A 27,174-nucleotide genomic window follows, 5' to 3' on the forward strand; every position below is an offset into this window, starting at 1 on the left:
GGTTGTGACCTGTGGTCCCAGAATCACACAGTACAGGGTCCATCTTCTTCAGAGCCACGCTGTCGAGGCCTGTCAATATTTAATAGGTTTTAATGAGATCCCCTCTCTGTCTTCTAGACCAGCGAGTACAGGGTCATAGCTATCTATCGCTCCTCATTCGTTACTGGAATTATTCCCGTGAACGTTCTCCGGACCCGCTCCAATACGAGCACATCTGTTTTCGCAGGTTGTAAACTGTTCACAATACACGAAGAGCAATCTGACCAATGCGTTTTAAAGCCACAGTGTCACATCCTTGTTCTTATATGCTAACATTACAGTTGTCATCCTTCATCAATCTGCAAGCAAACCTTTAAGGACTCCTGCTCAAGGATTCCCAAGTACTTATGCACTTCTGATTTTTGAATTTTCTCCCATTTATTTTTTTCTCTACGCCCTTATTCCTTCCACAATTGTACATGACCGTACATTTGCATACACTGTACATTTCCGTACATTTCATCCACGACTTCGTTGTCCGTTCTCCAAACCTATCGAAGACCTTTTACAGACTGCAGCTTTGCTCTAAACTATCTGTCTGTTATCAGTATCAACTGCAACGTTCTGTGGATGCTGGGAATCCAAGCAACACATACACAAAATGCTGGAGGAACCTAGGAGGCCAGGCAGCATAAATGGGAAATAGTAAACAGTCGACGTTTCGGGCAGAGACCCTTCATCAGGACTGGGAACAAAAAAGATGAGACGTCAGAGGAAAAAGTGTGGGGGTGAAAAGGGTAGAAGAAGTGGTCGGTGATAGGTGAAACTGCGAGAGGGGGAGTAGTGAAGGCAAAAAATAACTTCTTAGGATTTTATTTCCTTAACGATCCTCGAAAAATCATTGCTAATGCCTCCACATCTCTTCAGCCACCTCTTTCCGATCTCTGGGGTGTATACTATACTGTATAGGTGACCTGTTTACCTTCAGCCCATCTCTGTTTCCAAGAACCTTCTCCCGAGTAGCGTAACTTCACACATTCTGACTACTAACATCTGGAACTTCTGTATTCCTGTCGGTGTCTTCGAGAGATTAGAGTGATGTACAATACTTATCCAGTTCATCTGCCATCACCGTGAACCCCGAGTCCATTAATACCTCTCCATCATCATTTTTCAGCGGTTCGATATCCATTTCCGCCTTTCTTTTGCACTAGAATTACCTGAAGAAACATTTGGTATCCTCTTTAATATTACCGGCTAGCTCACTTAAGTGTTCCATCTTTTCCTTCATAATTAATTTAGTTGCATTCTGTTGGCTTTTAAAATCTTCCCAATCCTCCAACATACTAGTGATTTTTTGTCTATGGCCTCTCTTTGGTTTTTATGTTTTCTTTGCTTTCTCGTATAAGCCACGGTTTTGTCACCTTAGCTTTAGAATACTAGAAATTTGAGGGGCGAAGAACATCTCAAACAGAACTGTAGTCAGCTCGACTTCTTCGGTCTGCAGGGAATTCAAGGGAAACCTCTTCACCCACAGACTGGTGACTGTTTGGACCTCATTCACAGGGACAGTGAGAGGTGAACAACAGGGGAGGATTTGAAAGACCTGCTGTGGAACTGACAAGTTCAAGCCGGCCTGAGTTGACTCTCTGCTGTACACTAGGTGTGTTATAAATTCACTAAGTACCGGAGACAGTGTTTAATATAGAGTTGATTTATTTGTCACAGGTCTTGTCCCATTAAAGGTGACTATGCAGCAGAATAAACTCCTCCCATGCCCAGCGACCCGGGTGCAGAACTGGGTGTGGTGAGCAGCAGCAATACTTGCAGAGTTCAGCACCAAGTCACTCTCAAAATTGCATTCAGCAATGGTGATGGACAAATATCCAGCATGCAGCTCATTGAAACTTTCTCCCCATTGTGAACCGGCAGTATGTGGGAAGTGTAACGTGCTGGAAGGTTTCACTACTAAAGTAACGGCCTCTCTGCAATGTTTCGCTGCTGAGGTAATGGTTTCCCTGTAGAAGCAATGTTAAGGGTACGACTAGAGGAAATAGGGTTCTCGAGTGTGGGGCTATGCAATGACAGAAATATTCTTTCTTGTGAGTCTGGAAGAGAGATTTTCACGGTTTTTTGCTGGGGAGAGATGAGAAGACGTGAACGGAGAGAGTGGGCACTTTCTTTATTTTTCATTTTCTTTACTAACCCTATAGTCAAAGTAACTATTATAGAGCTGAATCGTTTAATTGCATATTGTGTATCGTTTGTAACTTCAGGATACTGATCTGTAACATGGGACACATCACACAGCATTCACCCAAATGAGATTTCTTAAGTTTGGCCGGGCTGGGGGTGGGGAGGGCTATCACCCCTTATATTAAATTGCCAGCTGAAGCGAAAGTTGAGTAAGGTTAGATGAATGAGTGAATAGCTTCCCTTATTCACAGCAGATGAACAACCTCTCCACAGTGTGAACTCAATGATGCACTTTTGGTTGATTTGGCTGTGGAACTCTCCTTCTAAAGTCTGCACAGGTGATCAGTCTCTACCCTATGTGAACTGGTGTCTCTGTAGTTGAGATGACCGAGTGAATCCCTTCCCACACATTGAAGCCTGAATTATTCTTCTCCGTCGAGGTAGCCGCGTACCCGACGCTGCACCCTCGGCTTTATCGTATCCCGTAGCCTAATGCGCACATTCCTAAAAATGCAACTACGCAGACAAAAACTGTGATTGGTCCACTTGGTAGCAGCCAGTTTCCTTTTCTTTTTCAATCGTTTTATTAAGTTTCAAATTTAATAAGCATAGCAATAATCTAATAATACAAAGAGATCGGAATTACATTAATAATGGTTATCATGTAAAAGCACAGATTCCAAATGACAAATATAGTTTAGCCTCCCAATCTCATAGCAACTAACCATGAAAGAGATATTATATAAGGAAAAAAAACGTAAACTAGAAAGAACACTAAACTAAAAAAAAGACAAAATTGGGCTGTCATATTACAACGGCTGAAATTATTTGGCGTTAACTCCGCTCGTCTATACAAGTACAAAAACTTATTACACAAGATTCAGAAAGGGTCAACTTGCATCATATGAAATTATTGAATAAATGGCCTCAAAGTCTCTTCAGATTCAACCGAAGGATCCACAGTACCGCTCCTAATTTTTTCCAAGTTTAGACATACTCTGGTTTGGGAAAACCATTCAAATGTAGTAGGGAGATTGGAATCTTTCCATTTAAGTAAAGTAGATCTGATGGCCATTAATGTAACAAACACAATTAGATGACAAGCAGACGAGGATAAATGACTGGAGTCTACCACCGGACCGGTCCTCCAAAAATTGTGGTAATAGGATGTGGCTGTAAATCAATACGCAGAACTACTGAGATAATATCTCAAAATATCCTTCCAATTTTTTTTAAGAAGAGGACAAGACCAGAACATATGTGTCAAGGAAGCTACCCCGGAATTACATCTATCACAGACAGGATTTATATGTCAGTAAAAATGAGCAAACTTATCCTTGGACATATGAGCCCGATGAACCACCTTAAATTGCATGAAGGCATGTCTGACACACACTGAAGAGGTATTTTCTAGTTCAAGAATTTTCTCCCATTTTTGTATAGGTAAAGGTATCCCAAGTTCTCTTTCCCACTCATTCTTAATTTTATCAGAAGTACCTAAGCGTATTTTCACAATTAAATCAAATAAATGATATTAAACTCTTCTGATATGGATTTAAACTTATTTTTTTCCATAACTTCAATTTGATGTGATATCGCAACGGAAGGTTCAAAGGTTTCTAATCTGCAAATATCTGAAAAAGTGTGATCCAGGCAGATTATATTTATTAGAAAACTGTTCAAAAGCCACAAAAGATCATCCATAAATAAATCATGAAAACAAAGAAAAGCTTGATCAATTCTAAATGGTTGAAAGAAAAAAATGGATGTCATAGAACTTGACAGTATATATTTATTTGGTCCAAAAAATTACCAACATTGAAACCATATTCCTATTGTATGCTTAATTATTGGAATTACCATTTGCTTATTAAATTTGGTAAGTGCAAAGGGAAGCACAGCCCCTAAAATAGAAGCCAATGAAAACTCCTGTCGAGACTCCCGCTCAATGTTCATCCAACTCTTGTGTCCAAAACATTAAATATCGAATATTAATTGCCCAATAATAAAATCTAGGAAACGGCAAAACCAAGCCACATACCTTTTTTGATTTCTTTAAATATTTCTAATATAACCTGGGATCTCTATTCTGCCATATATATGCAGAAATTTTAGAATCAATAATATATAAAAAAGTTAGAGATAAAAATTGATACCACCTGAAATAGGTACTGATATTTAGGTAAAATAATCATCTTAATAGCATGAATGGAACCAATCAAGGATAAGGAAAATGTGGACCATTTAGTAAACAATTGTTTAGCATGATCAATTAAGAGTAAACATTAACTTTAAATAGATCATTGTGCTTCTTAGTAATTTTAACACCCAAATAAATAAAATAATCAGCAAGCAATCTAAATGGTGACTTGTCTATAAATTGAGATTTGCATTTTTAATGGAGACAGCATACTTTTATTAAGATTCAGTTTATAAGCAGAACTACTACTAAACTGAGCAAGTTGTGTTATTACTGCAGGAATGGATGTCTCTGGATTAGAAATATATAGCGAAAGGTTATCTGCATACAGTGATACTTTACGCATCCCATTCCCATGAGTAACACCAAATACATTGGATGAATCACGAATAGCAATTGCCAAGGTCTCCAGGCTAATATCAGATAGTAAGGATTTCAAAGGACAGCCTTGTCTAGTACCTTGGAAAAGCCTAAAGAAAGGGGGTCTCTGATCATTAGTGAAACAGAAGCCAAAGGTATATGTTATATCAATTGGATCCAAGATATAAATTTTGGACTAAAATTAAATCTCTCAAGAATTTTAAAATATTCCCATTCAAATTTATCAAACGCCTTCTCGGCATCGAGGGAGATAACACATTCTGGAGTCTTAGATAAAGTAGTGTATACAATGTTCATTAACCTCCAAACATTAAAATGTGTATAATGATTTTTAATAAATCCTGTCTGATGCTCGGCGACAATTTGTGGCAATATCTTCACCAATCTAATTGCTAATATTTGAGAAAGGATTTTAGATTCAACATTCAAAAAGATATAGGTCTGTCTGATGCACATTCAGTGAAATTTTTGTCATTTTTAGGAAATAAATAAAAAATAAAAAACAAACCACCCATTGTCAAAACATTACGAGAGGAATGTCAAGCAGATGTTAGAGAAAAACAGCCAATTGCAGACCAGAAAAGGTCTTAAAAAATGACACAAAATACAATCTTAATAATATTTCAAGAAAAAGGAAATAATCAGCAAATCAGAGTCTTAATGATTTTCAAAAGCAAACAATTAAAAATAAAAAAGTAAAACAATGAAGGAAAAATAAAGTAACTTTAACATGGAAACATAATAAGTATCCGAATGTCAAAACACAGTACGAATGTAATCAACCCAAGGGCAAATTTCTTAAGTGTCCAAATCTAGAAGCTGGTTGTTAACTAATAAACCAGATACACACATACAAAAAGGAATGGTAAATTTCAGAGACATCCAAGCTCAAATGTTGATCTTCAAAACATTAGACATCTACGTTCAAGCTCAGATCTTCGAGAAATTGTTTTGCTTCATTCACGGATTTAAAGCATTTGAATGATTTATCAGGCAGAGCAACCCTTAGGTGAAAGGGATATAACAAAGCTGAACAAAGATTCCTCTGATATAATTCTGACATTACCATTTTAAAATGCAATATTTCTTGCATACCTCAGGACAAAAATCTTCAACAAAATGAAACTTAAGATTCTCATGCTCAGTAACTCCTTTCTGACGAGCAATCCAAATGAAGAGCTCCTTATTATTCACATTGTGACATCGAAGAATTACATGACGTGGTTTTAACCCGTTCGACAGTTTTGGTTTCAGCACCCGATGTGCACGGTCGAGTGCAGGAAGGGAAGGAAATACCTCCGAGCCAAAGACCTCCATTAAGAATTTTTAAGATAGTACACAGGGCCCATATGTTCAAAGATAAATTGGCGCATATTTTTCCTAATATAAACCCTATTTGTGACAGGTGTAATGCAGAAGTGGCTACTCTAACTCATATGTTTTGTTCATGAGTTAAGTTTAAATAATTTTTGGAGGGATGTGTTTGGAATATTATCTAAAGTTATAGATGCAGATGTTCAACCTAATCCACACAGCAATTTTTGGGATTATTCCAAGGAAGCATTTTATCCATTTGATTTTGACATGATATACTTTCTGTTTTTACTACTGCTGTTTATATATTTTTTTATATTATCTACTTGTTAAACTCCTCTTCCAATTTGTATATTCTTTATTTGGAAACCAATAAAAAAGATTGAAAAATGAGATGAAGAATTGAGAAAAAAACTGAGTAAGATCCCGGCTCTCAACGTCCTCACTGAGTCTATTATTCGCAAATTCAGTCTGTGGCTTTGACTCTCCAAATCAGTAAACCTGACTTTATTCTGCTCCAATGTATGAGTGGTCAAAGTTCACTTCTTTTCCAAAGAATTCAATTTATGATCCCGGTTTAATAAGCTCTGAAAATTGCCGCTGCTGTTTTTCATTCTTCTTTTCAAGTGTTGCCAACCTACCTTCGCTCTCCTTTAACCATACTTCCAAGGTAGTAAATCTTTCATCAAGTTTTTCATCCAAAAGATTCGAGATAGCCTGTAAAGTAAGTTGAAACTTTTTAGGCTGTTCAAAGACATCTTCTTTCTTCCCATTTCCATCACCGGTTTCCTTGCCTTCGGCTAATGCCTTTCTTCCTCTGTTAGCCATTTCAGTCAAATCAAATTCAAATTCAAACAGATAAAAGTGTTATAAACACTTTGATAAAGATGTCAAAGGGGTGGTAAGGAAATTTAAAATGAACAGTGCAAAGCCAGAATGCAACCTACTCCATGTAGCGCCTCCATGAGAGTCCTTCGCCTAATGTAGCCTAACGCGCACCTTCTCAAAAATGCAGCTCCACGTCGCGGTAACACAGATGGCAAGAACTGTGATTGGTCCACTTGGCAGCTGCCAGTTTCCTCCTGCGCATTTCCTCATGCTTCGAAGTTGGACAGTGGACCACATCAAGGAGAGGTTAGGTGAGGTAGTCAGAAAATATGTACATGTGCACGACTCTTCATTGGCAGACAATAAAGACTTGAAAATGGCATCAAAATCGTGCAAAGAAATTTCCAACATTGCTTTGGACATCATGGACTGCAAAAGGTAATGGAAAAACTTCTCATTTTTCTGCGTTGCAGTAATTTCAAAAAAAGTAACACTTCTGCAACATTGATTAGCTCCAACTCCAACAAGACGTAGTCAGCAGTCGCCATTGTTCGCAACTCAACACAAGTCAATTCAACACAGTAGCACAGAACCCCAACACCAACTAGCATTTTGGCAGTGATGCAGACACACAAAATCACAAGTAGAAATGCTCACAACGGCATAGCGTCTATGCAGAGGTATAATTCAGGCTTCAGCAGGTGAACAGCTTCTCCCCAGTATGAACTGACCGGTGTGCTTGTAGGCTGGATGACTGAGTGAATCCCTTCCCACAGTCTGAACAGGTGAACGGCCTCTCCCCAGTGTGAACTCGCTGGTGTGCTTGTAGGTTACCTAACTGAGTGAATCCCTTCCCACACTCTGAGCAGGTGAATGGCCTCTCTCTGGTGTGAACTCGCTGATGTACTTTCAGAGTGGATGATTGAATGAATCCCTTCCCACACTCTGAGCAGGTGAATGGCCTCTCTCCAGTGTGAACTCGCTGGTGTCTCAGTAGGTGAGATGCCTGAGTGAATCCCTTTGAACATTCCGAGCAGATGAACGGCCTCTCCCCAGTGTGAACTTGCCGGTGTGTCTGTAGTTGACATGATCGACTGAATCCCTTCCCACACTCTGAGCAGGTGAATGGCCTCTCTCTGGTGTGAACTCGCTGATGTACTTTCAGAGTGGATGATTGAATGAATCCCTTCCCACACTCTGAGCAGGTGAATGGCCTCTCTCCAGTGTGAACTCGCTGGTGTCTCAGTAGGTGAGATGCCTGAGTGAATCCCTTTGAACATTCCGAGCAGATGAACGGCCTCTCCCCGGTGTGAACTCGCTGGTGTCTCTGTAGTTGAGATGACCGAGTGAATCCCTTCCCACACTCTGAGCAGGTGAATGGCCTCTCTCTGGTGTGAACTCGCTGATGTACTTTCAGAGTGGATGATTGAATGAATCCCTTCCCACATTCTGAGCAGATGAACGGCCGCTCCCCAGTGTGAACTCGCTGATGTACCTTCAGAGTGCATGATTGAATGAATCCCTTCCCACAGTCTGAGCAGATGAACGGCCGCTCCCCAGTGTGAACTCTCCGATGTACCTTCAGTTCAGATGAGCAAATGAATCCCTTCCCACAGTCTGAGCAGGTGAACGGCCTCTCTCCAGTGTGAACTCTCTGATGTAGCTTCAGTTTAGCTAAGCAAGTGAATCCCTTCCCACAGTCCGAACAGGTGAACGGCCGCTCGCCGGTGTGAAGCCGCTGGTGAACCAGTAGGCTGTACGACTGTGTGAATCCCTTCCCACAGTCTGAGCAGGTGAACGGTCTCTCCCCAGTGTGAACTCGCTGATGTGCCAGCAGCTGTGATGACAAAATGAATCCCTCCCCACAGTATGAACAGGTAAATGGCCTCTTCCCAGTGTGAACTGACATGTGTGATCGTAGGTGGGCAGACTGAGTGAATCCCTTCCCACAGTCTGAGCAGGTGAACGGCTTCTCTCCAGTGTGAACTCGCTGATGTATTTTGAGCTTAAATGACTGAGTGAATCCTTTCCCACAGTCTGAGCAGGTGAATGGCCTCTCACCAGAGTGAACTCGCTGATGTACCTTCAGTTCAGATGACTGAGTGAATCCCTTCCCACAGTCTGAGCAGGTGAACGGCCTCTCCCCAGTGTGAATTCGCTGATGTACCTTCAGATGGCATGACTGAGTGAACCCCTTCCCACAGTCCAAGCAGGTGAACGGCCACTCTCCAGTGTGAACTTGCTGGTGAGCCATTAGGCTGGATGACTGAGTGAATCTCTTCCCACAGACTGAGCAGGTAAATGGCCTCTCCCCAGTGTGAACTCTCTGATGTAGCTTCAGATGGCATGACCAAGTGAACCCCTTCCCACAGTCCAAGCAGGTGAACGGCCTCTCTCCAGTGTGAACTCGCTGGTGAGCCATTAGGTCAGATGACCGAGTGAATCCTTCCCCACAAATTCAGCAGATGACCAGCCTCTGCCCAGGGTGAACTGACTGATGTGTCTGCAGGTGGGAAGACTGACTGAATCCCTTCTCACACACAGAACAGGTGAATGGTCTCGTCCCTGTGTGAACTTGCTGCTGTACCTTCAGTTGAGTTGACCGACTGAATCCATTCCCACTGTCTGAGCAGATGTTTGAAATTACAGGCGTGCCAGTCGGTCAGATGATCGAGTGAATCCCTCTCCGCAGTCTGAGCAGGAAGGATGATCGAGTGAATCGCTTGCTCCTCTTCTTAAGTATCTGGACAGAGACAGCAAAACTGGTGTGTTGTGTTCGGGATTCCCGTAGACAAATTCCTTGTCATTTTTAACCTGTAAAAAGATTTACAAAATCCATCAATGTGTGTAGGACAACATTTCAGATGAGATCACTTGAGTTGTCAAGGTGTGATCTGACATCACACTGTTAAAGTGAGGTTCAACCCAAGTTGGTGAGAGAAATCATCTTGTAACTGGACACAGTGCTGGTATCTGGAATGACCATCAATTCCCTGATGCTGTTCCCGTTTCTATAAGAATCAGGCATTTCTGCCATCTCCAATTTGTACCTTGGCTGAGTTTGACTCTCTCCATTGGTATTATTCCTTGTTCCCACTGAGCTGCCTGGCCCCACAGTAACTGAAACAGTGAAGTCGGCAGTGTATTCCATGCACCCACCAGGCTCTGTGTAGAAAACTTACCCCAACATCCCGTCGGTATCTATTTCCAAGCACCTGAAAACTCTGCTCCCTCGTGTTAGACACTTCAGCCCTGCGAAAAATCCTCTGGCTATCCAGACGATCAATACCCCTCATCATCTTATACACCTAAAAAAGTTCTAAACATGAACACGGAAATTATACATTGCTTTGAGAATTTGTCAGACGTATACAATATGATGAGGGAGAAGATAGGGTAAATAAATGCAAGCAGCTTGTTCCACGGAGGTTCGGTGGGACTACAACTAGAGGTCATGGGTAAGTGGGGAAGGTGAATATTTAATGGTAACATGTGGAAAAGCTCTTTACTGAAATGGTTGTGAGAGTGTGGAATGAGATGCCAGCACAAGTGGTGAATATGATCTCAGTTTCACCGTTTAAAAGGAGTTTGGATGGGAGCCTGGATGGTAGGGGTATGGTTTTTTTTATAAAAAGGGCCCAAAGGATATTGGGAACCAAATTCACCACAACCACAAACTGTTCTTGCTGCCACCATCCAGGAAACGGTACCACAGCAACAGGCTCCGGGACATCATCTTCCACCAGGCCATCAGACTGATTAATTGCTTTCTTGACTGTCCTATATACAAACTAAACATTATAAATCAATTTCAATTACACATTGCACATTTAGACAGTAATGTAATGTAAATATTTCTACTCATCTATATGAAGGATGTACATAATAAAGTCAATTCAATTCACCATCTCCACTATCTGTTCTGTCATTCTGGCTCCCATTCCCCCTACAACTTACTTTAACCATATCAGCCCCAACCCCCACTAGCTCTAGTAAGCCTTACCACTAAGATATTAATTGCCTCTTGCTCTGTTCCCCTAACAAAGCCACTTATCAGCCCTTTGACTTTCCTCCCCCCAACAGTTTCTAAAGTGTTCCTCTTGTTATTGTGCAGGCATGGCACTGGAGTACTCTACGATGGCTATTTAATCTCATTCCCCTTCCCGATTCTCACCCAGTTTCCTGTGTCCTGCACCTTGGGTGGAACTCACCTCTCTTCATGTCATATCTTTCACCCCGTCCTACTGCTGGATGATCTGGAATTCACCCATTTCAAGATCCAACACCTTAAAGTGCAGGGTTACAAACTGCAGCTGAATACACATCTTGTAGGTGAGGGCATCAGGGACACTGGAAGTCTCCCCTCCTTCCCTCCAACATTCCCTCTAATTTGTAGTAACCAGTGTGCACATGAATCGTGTACTGTTCATTTTTTACCCAGTGACAAGATGTGCACAGTGAATTTTATACAGAGAGGTATTCATTTTCACAGTTGGTAAATCACAGTCGATAGGAACTTTGAACTCCTCTGGGTTCGATCCAGTTCATCTGCACTTTCACACAATCTATGGAGCAGGCCTGTAATGGGTAACAAAGGATTTTCTCACCAAAGCTTTTACATATTGTCCATATGTGGTTTGCTTGCTAAATTACACTTTAAAAAGTCAGATTTCCAAATATCTCTCCACTTCTTCCCACTTGCAAATTCTCCAGCAACTTTAGCACCACCATATGCACACAGGTATCACCAGTTTCTGGACTCTACATAAATATTTCCCCTGAACCCTCCCCCCAATGACTGAAAGTGGTGAACTGAGGGATGGCAATCCCAATGAATATGAAGGGAAGGGCAGCAGTCTGTCTCATTGGAGTCTGGCATATTTGTGATGTGAAACCACTTGTTGCCCAAGCCAAAGGTGTTTGCGATCATAATGAACCTAGAGAGAATGGTTCTCACCAGTAGAAAAGTCCAGAGCAAGAGGAGGTAGAACAAGCAACACACACAAAATGCTGGAGGAACTCAGCAGGCCAGGCAGCATCTATGGAAAAGAGTACTAATGCTGAGTTCTGCCGGCATTTTGTGTGTGTTGCTTTGAATTCCAGCATCTGCAGATTTTCTCTTGTTTGTGATTGGAGGTAGAACAAAGGTGATTTTCTCAACTGCTGATGTAAAAGATTTTGTTCCCTTTCTCCGAGTTCCTAATCCTTGCATTTAGATAGCTGGAGCTCAGCTCTGTCTGAGAGATCCATCGGTTCCCATTCCCTCATCAGCCGGAAGTTCCCCGGGGCCTGTGTTTGGATCGTGGGGTTGAGAGAGAGGGGAGAGAGCAGGACTGTCCGGGACTGCGGGTCACGGTGTCCGAAATTCACAGAAATTATCCCAAAGTTGGTGTTTAAGATAAAAACACGGAAAATCGCTGTTATCTATACCCGCCATTTTCAAGGCCTTCTGTGTACTGCACGCATACGTGATACTCGGGGACGGCCTCAGCCTGACGCCTGCACATTTCATCGGCGTTTCAGCACCGGCGAAGTTTTTAACGCATGGCCTTATGGGTAATCACAGGGCTATTAAAGATTTCTGCAAGCACCGGTTCACTTTCCATAACTCAATTTTTTTCATGTGTATAGAAAAATCTGCAGCTGTTTTAACGCAGAAAGCGGCTCCCATAAACAATATACTCAATATCAACGTGTATCTAATGCCAAAGTAAAATGCAGATATAAAACATAGGAGATTCTGCAGTTGCTGGGAATACAGAGACACACACACACAAAATGCTAGAGGAACTCTGTAGTTCAAGCAGCAACTAAGCAGCGGAGTCCACAGCCTAGGCATGCTGAAAGGGCTCGGTGTAAATGTTGCCTTTTTATGCCTCTCCACAATTGCTGCCTGACTGTTGATTTCCACCAGTATGTTGCAGAAATTAACCACCTTTTTTTTTTGATCAACCAGTTTCCAAATGCTTCTAATCTTTCTTTTGTAGCTACATCCAGCTGGTCTGTTTCCTCCTTCTCCTCGTAAACTCTAGACCCCAACTCTCTCAGGAACCCCAAAAGCCCTGACTCAGGCTGGCAACTCTTCGGTTTCTGACTCTGCTCCATCGAAGTTTCACTCGATAGTCTGCTGTCAGAACTTTAGAGGTGCATTGAATTGCGAGACCGGGGAGGGGGAGAGGGAGAGAGGGGGGGGAGAGAGAGGGGGGGAGAGAGAGAGGGGGAGAGAGAGAGGGGGAGAGAGAGAGGGGGAGAGAGAGAGGGGGAGAGAGAGAGGGGGAGAGAGAGAGGGGGAGAGAGAGAGGGGGAGAGAGAGAGGGGGAGAGAGAGAGGGGGAGAGAGAGAGGGGGAGAGAGAGAGGGGGAGAGAGAGAGGGGGAGAGAGAGAGGGGGAGAGAGAGGGGGAGAGAGAGAGGGGGAGAGAGAGAGGGGGAGAGAGAGAGGGGGAGAGAGAGAGGGGGAGAGAGAGAGGGGGAGAGAGAGAGGGGGAGAGAGAGAGGGGGAGAGAGAGAGGGGGAGAGAGAGAGGGGGAGAGAGAGAGGGGGAGAGAGAGAGGGGGAGAGAGAGAGGGGGAGAGAGAGAGGGGGAGAGAGAGAGGGGGAGAGAGAGGGGGGAGAGAGAGAGGGGGAGAGAGAGAGGGGGAGAGAGAGAGGGGGAGAGAGAGAGGGGGAGAGAGAGAGGGGGAGAGAGAGAGGGGGAGAGAGAGAGGGGGAGAGAGAGAGGGGGAGAGAGAGAGGGGGAGAGAGAGAGGGGGAGAGAGAGAGGGAGTCAAAACCACAGTGAGCTCATCGTCTTGTTCAGCCGGAGAAAATCATGCAGGGAATTCATGCAGGTGTATAAGATGATGAAAGGTATTGGTCGTGTGGATAGCCAGAGGCTTTTTTCCCAGGGCTGAAACTGCTAACACGAGGGGGAATAGGTTTAACCTGCTTGGAAGTACATACAGAGGAGATGTCAGAGCCAAGTTTTTTAAGCAAAGAATGCTGTGTGTGCGGAATGCACTGCCAGCGATGGTGGTAGAAGCGGATACAATTGGGTCTTTTAAGAGACCCTTAGATAGGTACGTGGGGCTTAGGAAAATAGGTGGCTATGCGGTAGGGTAATTCTAAGCAGTTTCTAGAGTAAGATAAATGGTCGGAACAGCAATGTGGGACAAAGTATCTGTAACGTGTTATCGATTTCTATGTTTTGATGAAATTTATGGGAAACCTCCTATCCCACGGAGTGGTGATTAATTGCAACCTGTCATCTCAGGGAGAGTGAGAGGGGAACGGGAGGGGTAGATTTTGATATTATGATATGGAACAGAAACATGAGCAGGGACTAGATGGGCCGAGTGGCCTTTCTAGTGTACATAGTGATTGTGGTAGAGACAGTAAGTACCTGAGACACGGGATTTGATACCGAACTGATTTATCATTCACAGATCCACAATATTAAACACCAGTCTAGTTTAAGGCTAACATCAGCAGAACAGACTCCCCCAATGCTCAGTGACCAGGGGTCAGTCCTGGGTGCGATGAGCAACCGCAAGAACTGCAGACTCTGACAGTAACAGTCCCTCATGGAACCTGCAGCTGCCTTCAGTCATCGTGATGGTTAAACATTTAACACGGAGCTGATTTTAACTTCCTCCCTGATGTAGGAGCGCTCAGACCGAAGATGTAGGGGAGAAGGAAAAAAAAGAGATAATAAAGTTGTTCGCACAGATAGGGATAAACAGAGAGGAAGAGGTGGAGAGTTTCTTAAATGCATCTATTTTAATGCTAGGAGCATTGTAAGAAAGGTAGATGAGCTTAGAGCATGGATTGATAACTGGAAATATGATGTTGTATTTATTAGAGAAACATGATTGCAGGAGTGGTGTGATGGGCAACTAAATATTCCTGGATTTCATTGCTTCAGGTGTGATTGGATTGGAGGGGCAGGTGTTGCATTGCTTGTCTGAGAAAATATTATAGCAGTGCTTTGACAGGACAGATTAGAGAGCTCATCTAGGGAGCATTTTTTGGTGGAATTGAGGAATGGGAAAGGTGTAGTGGGGTTGTATCATAGACCACCTAATCGGGAGTGAGAATTGGAGGAGCAAATTTGTAAGGAGATAGCAGATACTTGCAGTAAGCACAAGGTTGTGATTGTGGGAGATTTTAATATTCCACACAGAGAAACATAAAAAATAGATGCAGGAGTAGGCCAAAGGGAATAATGTCACATTTATCCACGTTAAATTGCATCTGCCTTGAATTTGGCCACTCATCTAACCTATCCAAGTCACCCTGCATTCTCCTCACAGGTAACACTGCCGCCCAGCTTCGTGTCATCCGCAATCTTGGAGATCTTGCATTTAATTCCCTCATCTAAATCAGTAATATATATTGTAAACAACTGGGGTCCCAGCACTGAGCCTTGCAGTACCCCACTGCTGACTGCCTGCCAATCTGAAAAGGTCCTGTTTATTCCCACTCTTTTCTTCCTGTTTGCCAACCAATTCTCTATCCACATCAATACCACACCCCCAGTACCGTGTGCTTAAGTTTGCACATTAATCTCCTGTGTGGGACCTTGTCAAAAGCCTTTTGAAAATCCCAATATACCACATCCACTGGTTCTCCCCTATCCACTCTACTAGTTACTAATTACTCTTCAAAAAATTCTATAAGATTCATCAGACATGATTTTCCTTTCACAAATCCATGCTGACTTTGTCGGATGATTTCACCTCTTTCCAAATGTGCTATTATCACATCTTTGATAACCGACTCTAGCACTTTCCCCACAACCGATGTCAGGCGAACCGGTCTATAATTCCCCCATTTCTCTCTCCCTGCTTTTTTGAAAAGTGGGGTTACATTAGCCACCCTCCAATCCTCAGGAACTAATTCAGAATCTAAGGAGTTTTGAAAAATTATCACTACTGCATTCACTGTTTCTTGGGCTACTTCCTTAAGCACACTGGGATGCAGACCATCTTGCCCTGGGGATTTATCTGCCTTTAATCCCTTCAATTTACCTAACACTACTTCCCTACTAACATGTATTTCCCTCAGTTCCTCCATCTCGGTCCTGTACTAATTCCATTAGATTATTTATGTCCTCCTTAGTGAAGACAGAACCAAAGTAATTATTCACTTGGTCTGCCATGTGCTTGTTCCCCATGATCAATTCACCTTGTTTCTGACTGTAAGGGACCTACATTTGTCTTAACTAATCTTTTACTTTTCACATATCTATAAAAGATTTACAGTCAGTTTTTATGTTCTCTGCCAGCTTTCTTTTAGAATCTTTTTTCCCTTTCCTAATTAGGCCCTTTGACCTCCTCTGCTGGACTCTGAATTTCTTCCAGTTCTCAGGAATGCCACTTTTTCTGGCTATTTTACTATCCCTAATTTCCCTTGTCAGCCACGGGTGTACTACCTTCTCTGGTTTGTTCTTTTGCCAAACTGGGATGAACACTTGTTGTAGTTCATCCATGCAATCTTTAAATGCTTGCCGTTGCATATCCACAATCAACCCTTTAAGTATCATTTGCCAGTCTATCTTTGCTAATTCACGTCTCATACCTTCAAAGTTACCCTTCTTTAAGTTCAGAACCTTTGTTTCTGAATTAACTATGTCACTCTCCAACTTAATGAAGAATTCCACCATACCATACAAGGGGCCTCGCATGACAAAATTGCTAACTAACCCTTCCTCATTGCTCAATACCCAATCTAGAATGGCCTGCTCTCTAGTTGTTTCCTCGACATGTTGGTTCAGAAAACCATTCCGCACACATTCCAAGAAATCCTCTTCCTTAACACCCTTACCAATTCAGTTCACCCAATCTATATGTAGATTAAAGCCACCCATTACAACTGCTGTTCCTTTATTTTACGCATCTCTAATTTCCTGTTTGATGCCATCCGCAACCTCACTAGTACTGTTAGGTGGCCTGTAAACTACTCCCACCTGCGTTTTATGCCCTTTAGTGTTATGCAGCTCTACCCATATTGATTCCACATCCTCCAGGCTAATGTCCTTCCTTTCTATTGCGTTAATCTCCTCTCTAACCAGCAACGCTACCCCACCCCCTTTTCTTTCCTGTCTGTCGCTCCTGCATATTGAATATCCCTGGATGTTGAGCTCCCATCCTTGGTCACCCTGGAGCCATGTCTCTGTGATCCCAACTATATCATATACATTAATAACTATCTGCACATTCAATTCATCCACCTTGTTACAAATGCTCCTTTCAGTGACACACAAAGCCTTCAGGCTTGTTTTTACCACACTCTTAGCCCTTATACACTTATGTTGAAAAGTGGCCCTTTTGATTTTTGCCCTGGACTTGCCTGCCTGCCACTTTTACTTTTCACCTTACAACTTTTTGCTTCTAGTCTCATTTTGCACCCCTCTGTCTCTCTGCACTTGTTCCCACCCCCCCTGCCACATTAGTTTAAACCCTCCTGAACAGCATTAGCAAACGCTCCCCCTAGGACTTGGAGGAGGGACAGCCCTCAGTGATTCCTGTGTATGCTCCCTGGAAGCCTCAAGAAATGATAATGATCATGAATCAGGCCCCAGATAGAAAAGAAAAACCTGCACAGTTTGCTCAGTGTGTCCACAGTACTATGCATATGTTTAATGCGACTTGGCAAGATTTATTCAGTCTCTGCTGCATGACTCTCTCAGCTGATAAAGGGCAGAAATGGAAGGCAGAATTGCGATATCAATCCTATCATGAGTTACAGGCAGGAAACCATAATGAGAATGAACAGACAGACCAGATCATTCAAGCCTTGGAAAGGGCACTCCAGCAATCTGTAAACATCACTAAAGTACTTGAATGCAAACCTAACCCTGGGGAATCGGGACCAGACTATTGGGAGTGATTTGTGGCCTGCTACAGCACCTTCGCAGGAGACCAAGCCTTTAATGATGGGAATCTGTCCCCCCAGTTCAATGCCCTACTGCTCCAATGCTTACCAATGCTCCAATGAGTTAGTCAAAATCATTAAAACAAATAATATGGATTGGCTTGACAATGACCGAAATCAAACATGACGAGCTTTGACATATTACTGAGACCTGACTTTTGAACCTCGATCAACACCGAAGGGAAATAATATTAAAGGTGAATATTTTCAGCGGGAAGAAGGATGCGAATGGGCTATATCTAGGGAACAGAAATGGGAACAAAAACCTACCAAGGGACAGGTGGGGACAACAACCTGTTTAGAAATGGACAAGCAAGCATGCTTCCTACTGTGAGTACCACCCCTCAGGAAGAGCCCAGTGTAATATTGACAGGTGCTGGAATTTCAATTCCATTTATGACTGATGTGGGGGCAACCACAACCACTCTCAAACAGGAAACAGTATCGGAAAAGGGATTCCAGCAATCAGACGCTACAATCACTCTGTCAGGGTTCAAAGGTACGGAACATACGTACTCATGTGCCCAGAAACTGCAGGTGGAATTCCAGGGGAACCAGTGTGAGGTTTCAGTTACTGTCACCAGCAGACGGGGGTGTAATCTCGTAGGGAGAGACTTGCTCTGTCCATTGGAAGTTGAGATTCTATGCTCGGACAAGGATATCATGCTGGAACTGTGAACAATTAATAGCTTCCTCTGACCACCCAGTGGTGGGCACTTTATCTGGACTTCAGTACACTTGAGCCCCTTCTGCCAGCAGCCAGCTCTCATGTGACTCTGTGCTATGACCCTACGTGGTGCTCACCTGAGGAAACCCCTCGAGGGACAGAAGTTCCCAGTCACGGTGATTGGAGAGGATAAAGGAAGAGACGGCATTGCATTTCTGGCAGAGGTTCCAGATTTCTTTTGGCGATAGACAGGATTGGTGGTTCCCCATACCACCGTTAGGGTTTGCCCTGGGTTCAAGGTAAAGAGCCGAGGGCTCCTTGCCTACACCCTGATGTAACAAGCCTCCAGCACCGAGGGAGACTGGCAAGACTTGATCGTGGTCCAACTCCAATACGGGAAGGAGTCTGAGGTGAAAACGGGACATCTGGTGAGACACTCTTTTAATAGTGACCAAACCCAAGACGTTGTACCCCATCTATGGGCACAGTCCATGAAGTCAGCCCTCCTGTCTGGATCACAGAGAAAGAAGGACAGACTCTCCCATCCATTCCGCAATATCCCCACTAGCCCGTCCAGATCACTGGGAAAGAAGGACAGACTCTCCCATCCATTCTGCAATACCGCCTCTAGGCTGAGGCAACATTTTATGAGGATGGAAACTCTTTTGTGGATCCAGCAGGAAAGTAATATTCTGACTATGCGATAGTGATGGACGGTGAAGTACGACTTCCTTTACAGGTGGATCTTTCTCGTGTCTACAAGTTGATTTTATTGAATTGCCGAGAGTACATTGCGATAGATACTGCTTAGTTATTATAGATCTGTTCAGTTGATGGATTGAAGCTATAGCAACTACCATTAATACTGCTGTGACAGTTGTGAAGGTATTATTACGGGAAATAATTCCCAGGTATAAGCCGGAGATGCTGAGTTCAACAATGGCCCACACTTTATGGTGAAAGTAAATGAAGGAGTATGTAGCAAACTAGCTATCCAGCAACAATTCCACTGTGTACACCATCCACGGGCCGCTGGCAGAGTGGAAAGAGCCAATGACACTCTGAAGAGTAAACTGGCCAGACTAACAGCGGAGACTGGACTCACTTGGTTGAAGGTCCTACCATTAGCCCGATTCCACATGAGGGTTACCTCACAGGGGAAAACAGGGTTGTCACCAGCTGAAATCATTTCCGGACGACCCACGAGGACACCCTGGGAACAAAGTCTCAGGATTAAAGGCAAGGTGAATAAGAATAAGGAACCTTGGATTTTGATGGATATTGGAACTCTGATGAAGAAGAGAGAGATGTATGACATGTATAAGAAACAGGGAGCAAATAAGGTATTTGAGGAGTATAAAAAGTACAAAAAAATACTTACGTAAGGAATCAGGAGGGCTGAAAGAAGACATGAGGTGGCGTTGGCATTCAAGGTGAAGGATAGTAAGAGCTTCCACAGGTATATTAATAGCAAAAGGATAGTTAAGTGATAAAATTTGTCATCTTGAAGATCAGAGTGGTCGACTATGCATGGAACCAAAAGAAATTGGGGAGATGTTAAATGGTTTTTTTGTGTCTGAATTTACTAAGGAAACTGGCATGGAGTCAATGGAAATAAGGCAAACAAGTATTGAGGTCATGGAACCTATACGGATAGAAGAGGAGGAGGTGCTTGCTACCTTGAGGCGAGAAGATAAATATCCAGGAACTGACAGGGTATTCCCTCGGACCCTGAAGGAGACTAATGTTGAAATTGCTGGTACCCTGGTAGATATATTTAAATGTCATTATCTACGGGTTAGGTGCCAGAGATTTGGAGGATAGCTCATGCTGTTCTGTTGTTTAAAGCAGGCTCTAAAAGTAATCCAGGAAATCATAGGCTTGAAAGTTTGATGCAGGTCATGGGTAAATTATTAGAAGGAGTACTAAGAGACAGGATCGACAATTATTTAGATAGTCAGGGACTTATTAGGGAGAGTCAACACGGCTTTGTGCATGGTAAGTCACGTTTAACAAATATATTAGAGATTTTCAAGGTGGTTACAAGGAAAGTGGATGAAGGCAAGGCAGTGGATGTTGTCTACATGGACCTTTGTCAAGGTCCCGCATGGGAGGTTAGTTAGGAAGATTCAGCCACGAGGTATACATGGTGAGGTAGTAAATTTGATTGGGAATTGAGAATGGGAGAAGCCAGAGAGTGGTAGTGGAGGATTGCTACTCTGACTGGAGGCCTGTGACTAGTGGTGTGCCACAGGGATCAGTGCTGGGTCCACTGTTATTTGTCATCTATATCAATGATCAGGATAATAATTTGGCAAATTGGATCAGCAAATTTGTTGATGATTCAAAGATTGGAGGTGTAGTGCACAGCAGGAAGGTTTTCAAAGCTTGCAGAGGGATCTGAACCAGCTGGAAAAATGGACGATGGAGTTAAATATAGACAAGTGTGAGGTATTGCACTTCGGAAGGTCAAACCAACGTAGAACATACAAGGAAAATGGTAGGGCACTAAGGAGTGCACTAGAACAGAGGGATCTAGGAATACTGATAGAAAATTCCCTAAAAGTGGCATCACATGTAGATAGTGTAGTAAAAGGAGCATTTGGTATTGTGCTGTCTTTACGACAGTTATTTAGTTTATAATATTTTCGCTTAATAATTCATTCGATAGTATTTTCTAATTAGAATTAGAAGTGTTTAAAGTATATTCATTGCATGTAAAATATATCGGCATGCGATGATGTCACATCCGGTTTCGCCGCGTCTTGTGGGAAAGTACCGGTTTGAAATTAACGCGAGGTTGGGGGCTCACCACGAGGCTCACCTGAGCAGAAGTTGTTTTGCAGGCATGAGAAATCACAGTGAGAGCAACGCTGTAAGTTAATAGATAATCGATATATTGAACTAAGATGTTAATGCTGATCCTGTTAAAAGTAACGACGGTCGATAATGTTTATGCTTTCGTTAGTTAAAGAGTTGCGGATAGTTTGCATTGAAGTGTATTTAAAGTAGTCAATGGAGCAGGTAAACTCTGCCTGTATACTGAACCTTAGTGTAATGTAGTTATAGTCACCTTTGCAAGTATTTACAATTGAAATGTGATATTAAGGAAGAAACAAATACTGTATCAATCTTGTATTGTTTTATCAACAGTTTTCACCATATGTTAATGTGACGAGTGAACAGTAAATGGTTAATCTTACTGCGATCTGGTTTCATTCACTGTGGTTTATCTCGACATTGAATTCGGCGTTATTAGTACACCCGAAGGAGAACGTGACAGTGAAAAAGCGGCATTATCAGGTGTTTCAAGTGCTGCAATGTCAGCTCGATCCAGCATCAAGTCGACACCACCCCGCGACAAGGACGGTAGAACGACATCAAGTAAGCCCACCCAGGTGTTATCAGGTGTTTCAAGTGCTGCAATGTCAGCTCGATCCAGCATCAAGTCGACACCGCCCCGCGACAAGGACGGTAGACCGACATCAAGTAAGCCCACCCAGGTGTTATCAGGTGTTTCAAGTGCTGCAATGTCAGCTCGATCCAGCATCAAGTCGATGGCGCCCAGCGACAAGGGCAGTAGAGCGACATCAAGTAAGTCCACCCAGGCAAGAGCCAAGGCATTAGCTGCCAAGGTGCGACTGCGTTACGCCAGACAAGAAGCAGTTTTGAAAATGGAACAGGCCACCAGAGAAGCCGAAATCCAGAAAGAAAAGGCTGCCAGAGAAGCCGAAATCCAGAAGGAAAGGGCCGCCAGACAAAGTGAAGCGGCCACCAGTGAAGCCGAAACCCAGAAGGAATGGGCCACCCAAGAAGCTGAAACCCAGTTGGAAATGGCAAAAATATCGACAGAGTTGCAAGTGCTGCAGCTAGAAAGAGAAGAAGAAGCTGCCAAGGCGGAAGCAGAGTACATAGAAGAAGCTGAAGGGACGCATGATCTGACCGAAGTAAGATCTACTTTAGAAAGGACCAGATTGGAACGCACAAGCGACTATGTCCGATCTCAAATAGACAGGCAGGCTCGTCCTTCCTCTCCATATGTATTCGATAACTTCCCAAGATACAAGGAAGACAACTTACCCTCGCGACTCCGCGATGAAGTCAAGAATGAAAGAGCTGACAACCAATACTTCTCGACACCAAACTTACAAGATTTGATGCGAAGGGATGCAGAGGTCGAATCCAGGACGGCAAATTCCATAAGAAACGTACGCTCTCAGTCATATAGGCACCAACGTACTTCTCCAGCCCGCATGCCGCTTACAAGTGATCCCGTGATGCAGTATTTAGCACGACGGGATCTTGTCACTTCGGGACTGTACCAGTTTGACGATAAACCTGAAAATTACCGTGCATGGTACTCCACATTCACCAACGCTATCGACGGAGTGTAGCTCAGAGCAACCCAAGAGTTGGACCTTATGGCGAAATGGCTGGGAAAAGAATCACGCGAACAGGTGAGACGCATACGTTCAGTGTACATCAACAAACCCGAGCTAGCTTTAAGCAAAGCGTGGGAGAGACTTCGGGAGGGCTATGGGGCCCCCGAAATTATTGAAGCGGCGCTATATCGACGTCTGGAAAACTTTCCTAAGATGTCAGCCAAAGATCACGTTAAAGTTAAGAGAATTCGGAGATTTACTCATGGAGATCCAAGGCACCAAAGAAGACGGCTACTCAGCTGGTCTAGTATACCTAGATACTCCATCCGGGATTAGACAAGTCGTGGACAAACTTCCATTTGGGCTGCAGGACAGGTGGCTGTCCGTTGCTTTAGAATACAAGGTAAAGCACGATGATCGATTTCCTCCCTTTAAGCTCCTCACTAGGTTTGTGTGCTGGGAGGCAAGGAAGAGAAACAACCCTAGCCTCGCGGGTCCAGGAAGCAGTACAATTTACACCAAGCCAGGTAGATCCTCTTCGAATGTTTTCAACATTGATAAACCCGCCTCACTGCTCAAGACTGAAGCCCTTACAACTAACAACGACCCTAGCAAGGATTGTCCACCGCAAACCGACAACGCTCCTTCACCCACACAACAGGACAGCGGGGAGGGAGAGGCTCACTCCAGGACAACAATTGTCAGCTCGAACTGTACAGAAGTTTGCGGTCAAGCTCAGTCAAGCCGTTCTTGTTCCAAGATCTGCCTCACTAAGGTGTACCCTAAAGGAGCCAAAGACAAGGCCATCAAAGCCTATGCGATTCTGGATGATCAGAGCAATCGCTCACTAGTCAGTCCAGAGTTCTTTAAATTGTTCAACATTGAGAGTGAGCAGTTCCCATACTACCTCAAAACTTGCTCAGGCAACATGGAAACCCAAGGAAGGAAGGCAGAAGGCATCCAGATCGAGTTCCTGGATGGTAAAGTCGTCATCTGTCTCCCTCCGCTCTTACAGTGCGATGGAATCATGAATAACCGCACTGAGATCCCCACACAAAGTGCGGCGCTACACCAGCCACATCTCCACCACATCGCCAAACACATCCCAGAACTGGATCCAAAAGCGGAAATACTCCTGCTATTAGGAAGAGATGTAATCCGGGTGCACAAGGTTAGGCAGCAGGTCAATGGACCACACGACGCCCCCTTTGCGCAACGCTTGGATCTAGGCTGGGTGGTGATAGGAGGGGTGTGCCCTGAAGACGTACACAAACCGATGGTTAAAACACTCAAGACCAATGTGCTAGAGAGTGGCCGCCATTCAATCTTTCAACCCTGCCCGAGTGTCCCGTGCATTACGGAAGCACAACAAGACGTTAACAAGCGTAAAGTAACCGACGAGACGTTAGGTCAGTCAGTTTTCATTCAAACCGAGCACGGAAACAAACTTGCACAATCAGCTCAAGATGCCATTTCTTTAAAAACAAAGGACACCAAGGTCTTCAGAGATGAAGCAAATAATGGGGTTGCCCCATTGCCTTTCAGAGAACCACGCCAGCGCTCACCAGATAACAAAGAGCAGGCAGTCAAACGGTTCACGTCCTTACGGAAAACCCGGAAAAGGAAACCTGAGATGCAGCAACGCACCGGATTGACCCATGAGGTACTGTGCACCCTAATGGCAGAGGTCACAGCCATTATAAACTCACAACCACTCCTGCCTGTGTCCTCTGACCCAGAAAACCCCTACATACCTTCGCCATCAATGCTCCTTACACAGAAGGCAGGAGCTCCCCCTCCACCAGGAGGCTTCTCAGACGAGGATTTCTACACAAAGCAATGGAGACAAGTCCAGGCTCTGGCAAATCAGTTCTGGTCTTGCTGGAGACAAAAATATCTACCCTTGTTGCAACACAGACAAAAGTGGACAGAACCCCGCAGGAATCTTCAAGTTGGAGACTTAGTCCTGCTCAGGGACAAGCAAATCGCCCGCAACAGCTGGCCAATGGCCAGAATCACTGCTACATTCCCTAGCAGGGATGGACATGTCAGGAAGATCGAATTGAAGACTACCGACCAAGGCGATGTGAAAATTTACCAAAGGCCAGTTACAGAAGTTATTCTACTACCTAATGACTGATTAAGAGACTAAGTTTTGTACTCTGTTCATTATGACCTTACGAAGGTCAAGCGGGGAGTGTGCTGTCTTTACGACAGTTATTTAGTTTATAATATTTTCGCTTAGTAATTCATTCGATAGTATTTTCTAGTTAGAATTAGAAGTGTTTAAAGTATATTCATTGCATGTAAAATATATCGGCATGCGATGACGTCACATCTGGTTTCGCCGCGTCTTGTGGGAAAGTACCGGTTTGAAATTAACGCGAGGGTGGGGGCTCACCACGAGGCACACCTGAGCAGAAGTTGTTTTGCAGGCATGAGAAATCACAGTGAGAGCAATGCTGTAAGTTAATAGATAATCGATATATTGAACTAAGATGTTAATGCTGATCCTGTTAAAAGTAACGACGGTCGATAATGTTTATGCTTTCGTTAGTTAAAGAGTTGCGGATAGTTTGCATTGAAGTGTTTTTAAAGTAGTCAATGGAGCAGGTAAACTCTGCCTGTATACTGCATCTTAGTGTAATGTAGTTATAGTCACCTTTGCAAGTATTTACAATTGAAATGTGAGATTAAGGAAGGAACAAATACTGTATCAATCTTGTATTGTTTTATCAACAGTTTTCACCATATGTTAATGTGAAGAGTGAACAGTAAATGGTTAATCTTACTGCGATCTGGTTTCATTCACTGTGGTTTATCTCGACGTTGAATTCGGCGTTCCGTTACACCCGAAGGAGAACGTGACAGGTATATTGGCCTTTATAAATCAAAGTACTGAGTATATGAGTTGGGATGTAATGGTGAGGTTGTATATTGCATTTGTGAGGGGGAATTTGTAGTATTGTGTGCAGTTTTGGTCACCGAATTACAGGAAGATTATTAATAAGGTCGAAAGAGTGCAGAGAAGGTTTACAAAGATGTTGCCGGGACTTGAGAAACTGAGCTACAGAGAAAGGTTGAATAGTTTAGTACTTTATTCCCTGGAGCGTAGGAGAATGAGGGGTGATTTGATAGAGGTGTATAAAATTATGATGGGTATAGATAGAGTGAATGCAAGCAGGCTTTTTCCACTGAGGCCAGGGGAGAAAAAAACCCAGAGGACATGGGTTAAGGGTGAAGGGCGAAAAGTTTAAAGGGAATATTGGAGGTGGGGGCTTCTTCACAACTGGGTCTGACTGGTACTGGCATAACTGGTTCCTCTGGGCACATTCTGTCTCACTCCCAACTATTTTGTACCTTCCTTTGCACAGGTATGTAATGTCTAAAGGACCAGTGTTTGAGTAAATGAGACTCACCAACTTTCTCCTGATTGAATCACTGGAATCTCCGAGTCAGACGGGTTCTCTCCAGTCGGTGCTCTCAAACCTCGGGCTGTTTCACTTGTTGCTGTTCCCTCGTCTTCAGTCGTGGTTTTTCTTCCAATAAATCTCTCACTGCAGGTCTAACTTTAACATGAAAGATAATGAAGCACATTAACAATACAAAGGAGGACCAAACATTTCTGCTTAATGTTAGTAGAAACAAAACTCACTGGAATTTAAACGTTGAAGGCAAATATAATGATCTCAGTGAACAATCTTTTATTGTCCCTCACATGAAATAGACAATATGGGATAAGAAGGAGCCATCATTCAGTCATGGTAAGACATACGACACAGGAACAGAATCCGGTGATTCGATCCATCTGGTCTGCCACACCAGTCAACCATGGCTGATGTTTATTCCAAAACCAAATTCCTGTCTTGCTCCTGTAACCCTGAATCTACTTAGCAATCGTGAGTATATTAATCTCTGTCATAAATATACCCAAATGGCAGCCTCACTCAGACTCTGTGGCATCAAATTCCACAGATCAGACATCTTTTTGGCAAAAAAAAATTCTCAACTGAATTTTCACAGGAAGCACCTTTATTCTGAGACAGTGCTGTCAGATCACAGACTCTCTATCCAATGGAAACATCCTCTCCATGTCCAGTGTATCCAGGTTTTTCAGCATTCGGTAGGTTTACTTAACCATACATCCCTCCACCACCCACACCGTCCCTCTGAACTCCATCGAGCACAGGTCCAGAACCATCAAATGCTCCTCATACATAAAGCCGATCATTCCTGAGATTATTCATGTGAACCTCATTAGCAACAACTGTACCGGACACATTTCCAGGAATAACAGACAAAATGGTTCCAGGAT

The 27,174-nt window shown here is 43.5% G+C and overlaps 2 protein-coding genes across 3 annotated transcripts in view; one reads left to right on the top strand and one right to left on the bottom strand.

The window, feature by feature from the left end:
- LOC132388437 (gastrula zinc finger protein XlCGF57.1-like) overlaps positions 1–26,368 on the top strand; it is a 49,746-nt gene extending 23,378 nt beyond the window's left edge. The window contains exons 3-4 of the transcript XR_009510232.1: positions 25,602–25,730; positions 26,234–26,368. The gene's annotated coding sequence lies outside the window, so the exon portion shown is untranslated. The remainder of the gene's footprint in view (positions 1–25,601; positions 25,731–26,233) is intronic.
- On the bottom strand, positions 6,137–26,406 carry LOC132388435 (zinc finger protein 721-like). 2 transcript variants are annotated; one of them, XM_059960778.1, is made up of 3 exons: positions 26,279–26,402; positions 10,081–11,476; positions 6,137–9,712 (listed from the first exon to the last, which is right to left on the bottom strand). In XM_059960778.1, the coding sequence occupies exon 3, from the start codon at positions 9,318–9,320 to the stop codon at positions 7,593–7,595; it is 1,728 nt and encodes a 575-aa protein (XP_059816761.1). In that variant the 5' UTR covers positions 9,321–9,712; positions 10,081–11,476; positions 26,279–26,402; the 3' UTR covers positions 6,137–7,592. The 2 variants fall into 2 exon arrangements, with proteins under 2 accessions (XP_059816761.1, XP_059816762.1); XM_059960779.1 differs by lacking the exon at positions 10,081–11,476 and having other exon boundaries at positions 26,279–26,406.
- Between the last annotated feature and the right edge of the window lie 768 nt (positions 26,407–27,174).

Source organism: Hypanus sabinus, unplaced genomic scaffold (genome assembly GCF_030144855.1).
Source record: "Hypanus sabinus isolate sHypSab1 unplaced genomic scaffold, sHypSab1.hap1 scaffold_323, whole genome shotgun sequence".
Taxonomy (NCBI): domain Eukaryota; kingdom Metazoa; phylum Chordata; class Chondrichthyes; order Myliobatiformes; family Dasyatidae; genus Hypanus; species Hypanus sabinus.